General features: G+C 41.1%; 1 protein-coding gene across 1 annotated transcript; it reads right to left on the reverse strand.

Moving 5' to 3' along the window:
• Positions 1-263: 263 nt before the first annotated feature.
• On the reverse strand, positions 264-5,897 carry LOC306841886 (nuclear factor 7, brain-like). The gene is made up of 8 exons (XM_079371908.1): positions 5,863-5,897; positions 3,670-4,260; positions 3,163-3,258; positions 2,383-2,616; positions 2,132-2,279; positions 1,985-2,011; positions 1,720-1,895; positions 264-1,624 (listed from the first exon to the last, which is right to left on the reverse strand). Exons 2-8 carry the CDS (start codon positions 4,255-4,257, stop codon positions 1,259-1,261), a joined length of 1,635 nt encoding a protein of 544 aa, XP_079228034.1. The 5' UTR covers positions 4,258-4,260; positions 5,863-5,897; the 3' UTR covers positions 264-1,258.
• Between the last annotated feature and the right edge of the window lie 1,263 nt (positions 5,898-7,160).

Consider the following 7,160-nt stretch of genomic DNA (forward strand, 5'->3'; position numbering starts at 1 on the left):
GATGTCTGTGCACATCATACCTGGCTTGTGAGCTTGTGATTTTTTGGGGGGCATTAAATACATTTTGGTGGCTCTATGAAGCTCGTTGTACAGCAGCAATGCAAATATGAGGTGAAGTTTCCCCCCTGAATGCTTCCTGATATCTGTCGTGCATGGCTGGCAACATGGCCTCTAAGAATGCAAAGCACATGGAAACGCTTCAGCTCGGCCGAGACAATCGCAAATGTTTTGCAAAACAGAAAAGTTTCCAGTGTGCAGAGACACACAAGCAAACACTCTTTATTTCAGAAACGAATCACCACAGCAAAAACAACCAGATCGAAACACATTTAAATTATAACAAAAAAGTAAACTAGCACCTCCTGAATGTCTGAAAGAGTCAATACATTTTCTGGGTCACAATGAGGTACAATACTATCCGAAGCCCATTGAGCCCATAGCGCAGTACAGTCATAATTTTGCACACGTGTGATTGGTTTAAATCGACGGATTATCGTGCTCTTATACTGCCAATGTATATGTCACAAATCAACCAACACTGATGAACTACTTCTTGAAAAATGAAATGCTAAACTACCACAGTGGTGCAGTTATCTGTAAACAGTAATATAAGAAATCATGGATAATGTTCATCATTGATAAAAAAAAAAAGGTCCTTTGAAGAGCTGCTGTGACAAAACCAATTCCTCAATTGTACTTTGTAAAAGTTATTACTGTCACTGTTTTTAGGGCAGCAAAGAAGAACACATCTTAGGATAACATTTCTGTGACGTTAGCAAACAACTACAGTATGGCGCTAACAACTGCTACAGATGTTTTTAGTTTATTTTTTTTCAGAGCACCTGAGTTATTGATTAGTGTCAGGACCTAAAGACAATTTCAACCACAATCTTAAAAAGTGTATCTGGAGAAAGTTACCCACCTACTCTGCCTTCAGGCAGCTGCTGAGTGTTTGTGACTTGTAACTTTAGCGTGACAATGTTTAATCATTTACTTGTCATCATCAGCTAACGCTTAAAGCTGCTAAAAATTACAAATAAAAGGATGAAATAAATAATTATCACTATATCTTCAAATCTCAGTTCCAGCTGATGTAAAAGGTAAAATGGTATCAGAACACTGTATTTGTGTGGGATTGTAATTTGTTTTTTAATCTATGGATGCGTGTAAAGCAGATATCAGGATAAAGGTGAAAAATACGTCACTATTAAGTTCTATGTGAAAAAAAAACCAGAGCACACACTTGGAGTCATTATGTCTAATGATTAACAGCTGTGATGATCAGAGGTGCCGTGTTCTTCCCGTCATCGCAAACCCCCGGGCTGAAGAAGGGGAAGATCCTCTCCGAAAACATACACCCACTGAAGGTGTAGATGTGAGATCCAGTGTCCACGTTAAAGAAAGACACAGTCCCTTCCTCGTAGTCAGCAAAAACTCCGACTGTCTGCGGTTTCTCCTTGAGGGGAATGAGAACTGAGGGCGAATCCAAAGCGCGGTACTCCTTCCCGTTTCTCAGGCGCACCGTCCAGTAGCCGTTCTCCGGCTTGGAAGTGATCATCCCCTTCCTGTTGACGGACTCTTTGACCATGCCGACGTCCCAGAAGGTCTTTGACCCCACGGCGACCTGGAAGATGATGACAAATGATATGAAACCCCTTCACAATGCCTTTGTGGCTCTCTGGGATTTCATATGAAATCAATACATCAACAAACAAAGACCTGGAAGTAGACCCGGCCCGACAGGAAGCCTCTCTTCCCCACAACACAGATGACGGGGTCAAAGCGCTGCGGGTTGTCAGGCACGATGTGAAGCAGTTCTCCGCGGCCCACCTGCTTCCCATCAGCCGACAAGACGATGTTTGGATGGGCGGAGTCTGGGTCTAAAACCACGTCCACTTTGAATATAAAAACAGAGTAAACGTTATAAAAATCATCTAAAAATATGATCGGAGAATACATTCAAACTAGATTATTTTGGTTTTACCTGCATATTTCTGCATCATCTTCATCTCTGTCAGAAAGATTGAAATGCTCTGTTTATTTTTTTTTAATAATAATATCTAATGACTGGTTTTAAACTCTTGTGGAAATCAAGTATGACTGCTCATACCGACTTGCCCGTTAACTTTACCGTTTCTCTTCAGACTGTCCAGTTCGTTCTTCAGGGTGTCGTCCAGCTTGGACAGGGCTTTCCTCGTTGTCCCCACGCAGAGTTCAGGGTAGACGCCGATCTCCGTCCACTCTTTACTGGGTGGAGGCGACGTAAGAGCAGGAAACCTCTACCAGAGAGAGAAACAGAGTGATATTTGCTGTCAGAATTGAAGTATTGCGTTAAGAAAAGTTGGAGTCAGTTGAATGTTTCTCGATAAGTCAAATACAGACTTGTAAGATGTGCAGGTGATCGTCTGTGTTCCCCAGCGCCTCCAGCTCAGCGTTTCTCTTCTGCAGTTCGTTGATTTCCTGCTGCAGCTGGTTGGTGAGCTCCTCGGCCCTCCTCTCCGCCGCTTTCTGCTTCTCTCTGACCTCGGAGTTGACCTCAGCTTGTCTCTCCTGGACAGAGCGAACCAGAGACGTGTAGAGACGGTCGTTTTCTTTCAGCTCCTTCTCTGCACTCATCTGGAAAAGAGATTTAAAAAAAAACAATTAAAAAAAACGTCTCAATAAATATCTTCAAATATTTGGCTTTGCAGGGAAGGCTGGAATAAATGAGCAATCAGGATCAGAGACACTCCCAGTACTCGAAATCTATCTTGGTCTCCAGACCAGCCTCGACACCACTTTTTGAACGTCTCATCTTGGAATTGAAATCATTTTTTTTGTCTCCGTCTCAGACTGGGCAGAATCCACATTTTAAATCAAGACCAGTCAAGACGACCACTGAAAGTCTATTTTTCTAAGATTGGAAGGAAATGTCTCTTTCGAAAAAAGAGAATTGCTTACAAGATGAGGATTTTTCAAGTCTCGTCTCACCCTGCGTTGGTCATTTTGACCTTATCTCAATCTCTAAATGTCATGGTCTTGCCTCCGTATCGGAGCTCTCTGGTCCCAGGTATGTCTCGTGCGTGGTTAGTGTGGTCTAACTACTGCTAAGTAACATTCAGATAACGTTGACAATCCAATACCTACTTTGACAGTGATCATTATTTTATTACAAACACTCACAGTGCTGAGTGTAAGACACTTTTTGATCTCCTCGACTTTCCTCAGTCGTTCCTGGATCATCTGCTGAAACTCTGCCTCAGTTTTCTTCATTTGGACCTGAAGCGACAGAACAGAAATCAAAATCACCAGATGGTACATTTTCTAGTCCCTTACAAAACCGATACTTTGAACATCTGGAAAACGATAAACTTGTTGTTTAAAGTTTGTTTTTTTAACCAGCTGTTACTGAAGCAAGTCGTAAAAGATTTCATTCCTCTCTAATGCTGGTTATGTTTACAGCTAAGACTGTAAATCAGCTGATGCATTCGCCTCTTTTCCATCCGTACTGACTGTTTCCCTGCATACAGCTTAGATTAGCTGAAACACAACTTGATGATTCTGCTCAAACAAACAGAAAACTGAAATCTTCTGATTCCAAAAACTGGTCCATCAGAGTTCAGATTCTGTATAATTTGCAGGATCTTAGAAGTACCTGAACCCTCATAAAGCACAGCGTTCTCTTTGTACCTTCCTCTCCCCACTCTCGTCCTCTATCTTGACCGCCTGGTGACCTTTGTGGTCCGTCTCCGTGCAGAACTGGCACACACACCTCTGCTCGTCCCTGCAGAACATCTCCAGCAGCCTGTCGTGCTTCTTGCACATCCTCTCCTGCAGGTTCTTCACCGGATCGATCAGCTTGTGGACTTTTAAGGTGGCGACTCTCTGGTGGGGCTCCAGGTGAGCTTCACAGTACGACGTCAGACAACCCAAGCAGGACTTCTTGGCCTTCACCTGCTGGGACGTCGCCGCGCAGACATCACACACCACCTCGCCAGGTTTGGCCGCCGTCAGAGGTGAAACCGAAGAACAGACTACGATATTTCTAAACGTGTCTGCCAGCTCTTTGAAGGCTGTGTTGATGCTAATTTCCGGCCGGGAGCTGAATGATTTATTACAGGCGGGACACTGGCAGACGTCGCCGCTGTCCCACACACTCTGGATGCATGCAAGGCAGAAGTTGTGTCCGCAGGGAGTGGTGACCGGATCAGTGAACACTTGCATACAGATGGTGCACTGGAACTGTTTTTCTGGCAGCGTGTTACCTGAGGAAGCCATCGCCTGCAAAACAAGGAAGTCAGTTCATCTGTTTTTCATAAACGCCTTTGATAAGAGGAAGTGCGAGTTAAGATCACAGAACAAACATGTACAGGGACAGGTGAAAAGTACTGAATTTGCATACTGTTATAGCCTTAAACAAGTTGAAATATCCCTTAAATTGACAAAACTTTTTCAACCAGTGGTTTTCAACTGATGGGTTGGCACCCAAAGTGGGTTGTAAATCAGTTTTTATGGGGTTTAAAAGTCACTCTTTAAACATGCTGGTTTTGCACTATTTTTCATTCAATAAATCTGATTGGTTAAAAAAAATATATCAGAAATGTGGGTTTTTATGAAGGAGATGGTGATAGCTCCTGAAACGAGACCAGTGTAGAACTAGTTTTTCCCGACAGACAGGAAGGATAAGACTAAGTTTACATAGTGCTTTAAAAAGACACCAATGCAGATCATAACATTTATGAGAAAAGACTGAAAAATAACCAAGTGTGCAGCTTGAGTTTCGGGACTCTCAAAACAAGCACGGATGGAGGATGAGTCAATGTTTTCTCAGTCTAATACACCCACCAGACACACCCACACTTCCTGGACTATACAGAGACTATACACATAATTACATCAGTGCACCAACACCCATATTACCAAAGGAAAAAATAACCTATGATTATATTGAAATAGGAAACAATCATTTACAGCTATGTTACAGTGAAATCTCCCAGAAAGAAAGAAGGAGTTAATTCAACCCTCTTGTTCTATTAAAATTGGATTTATTGATTTGATAATGAGACCCTTTTTATACATTGAACAACCGCTTTCAGTGTGGTTAGCTTGCGCCCCATTTACGGAGACTGTTGTTCTCAAAGCGGGTGACCTGGGTTCGAGTCCAACCTGGCATCCCTCACTCTCTATCTCTCTCTACCTGATTTCAAACTCTATTCAACATTCACTGGGAGACATTAGCAAGCATAACTTAAATTTACCACGACAAAATTTAAATTACATAATCTAGCATTCTCAAGATTATAAGCAGGTTGATTATGTTGTGGCGTGAGTCCAACCTTAAATTGGGAAACTCTAGAAAATGTTTTATTGCTGCAATCTAAATCATAAACTAACTAGCATATTTTACACAGCGAGCTCAGAGTTGATCAGATAGGTTAGCTAAAAGTGAAAGTTGTTATTCAAGAGTAATTCAGAACACCTGCTGACTTAGAGGTTTTACATTTGAAGAGATAAGCTTTTTGTTTTCTCAATTGGAAGCCAAGTTAAAACCTCAGTTTATAAACTTAGTTTAGCTTAGCATAAATTGTAAAAGCAATACCACACAGCTAGCTAGCTAAAAAGGTAAACAAATTTGCCAAGCACCTTTAAAACTCAATAACCATAACCCTATAGTGTCATGCTTTATTTATTCTTTAAGAATGAATATTCACTGAAATACCAACAGTTATTTCCACTGAAAGGAAATGGCTCCTTTGTCAAAATGAAGCTACAGCCAGATTATGTTAGCTCAAGTTAGCATTTATTCTAGAAACAGTGAACAGCTATAGCCTACCGAGGTCTATAACAAACAAAAACATTTAACTATAACACTTTTAAACTCACTGTTAAACATGTTGTACTTGAAAAAGCATTGATTATTTTTTACAAATCCATGTTGTGTCTTGAGTTCAGTACCAACATAGAAAGGGCCAAGGCCTGTCAAAGAGCTGATTCATCAGAACCAACATGATTGCAGTCTGTACTGGTTAATCTCCCAATTAGACCCTTAAATAACCAGGATACTGTAAATATGGTTCAAACTGTTTTTATGGGTCCAAAACAGCTCTTAGTGGCAATTTCAACCCTTTAAAGTAGCCTATAGCAACATTAGCATTTATACAACCATGTAAAGAAATAGCTATTTTTAACCCCACTTAAACAAAACTCTAATAAAACTGTTTCCTAAACGCTCACATAATCCCAAGGTATTTTGAACCCAACCTAAAACTAACTTCCATTATTTGCATATCCTTTCCTGATTCTGGCAGCTGGTAAGCCCAACAAGCTCTTTCTCCTTTAGTACAATCCCTATTTTTAAGGACACAAACTGATAAACTTTATGGTCTGTGCCACAACACAATAAAATCCCATTCATTGCTGAGTAAATAATAATGCTCATACTTACAGCTACTTCTCTTCGGGGGAAGCTCAGAAGCCACACTTCTTGTCCTCGGTGACAGCTGAGCAGGTGACTCTCCTGCTCTATGAATGGTTATGAATAAATTACAGGGATAGCTGTGAAACAGGAAAATGTAACGTCAACACAGTTATTCATCAGCTATAGGCCCTCCCTCTCAGGAGCCCTGCACTTGTTTCTGCTGACTGTCTGCTGACTGACAGCAGATATTTCAGTATGAAACACCCATTTTAACCTACTATTAGTTTCTGTTTTGGTAGGGTGTTTTTTTTATGCTCACATGCAGGAGCTTTTTGGTAATATGTGAGGGAAGGCATGATCATGGAAATACATAATAGTAGCTCTCACACAGTCAAGGAGCATGTTTGCTTTGTGGGTGTGGCGTCTAAGTCCAATGGTTAACATTTCCAGTTATGACACACCTGAAACACACACAGCACACTGACCTGAGGAATCCTGCTGAGCCACATTGCATTGAAAGTATTCTGTGTTCATGGCATGTTAACATATCAGTGTTTCCTTTAGACAGCACCACTAAGGCCATAAATCACAAACACTATACTTAGACTAAAACAAAGGCCTTAAAGAAAAATGCATTGTTGCACGGCTGAGGCTTTAATACAAACTACATGCCACATTTAAAAATGAAATAACACCCAGTTTTCCAGTCAGCTAATTACTGGAAGAAAAAAAAACACTTGTCCTGTTTAAGGTTCAGGTTAGA

This window comes from Symphodus melops, assembly GCF_947650265.1.
Source record: "Symphodus melops genome assembly, chromosome: 20".
Taxonomy (NCBI): Eukaryota; Metazoa; Chordata; class Actinopteri; order Labriformes; family Labridae; genus Symphodus; species Symphodus melops.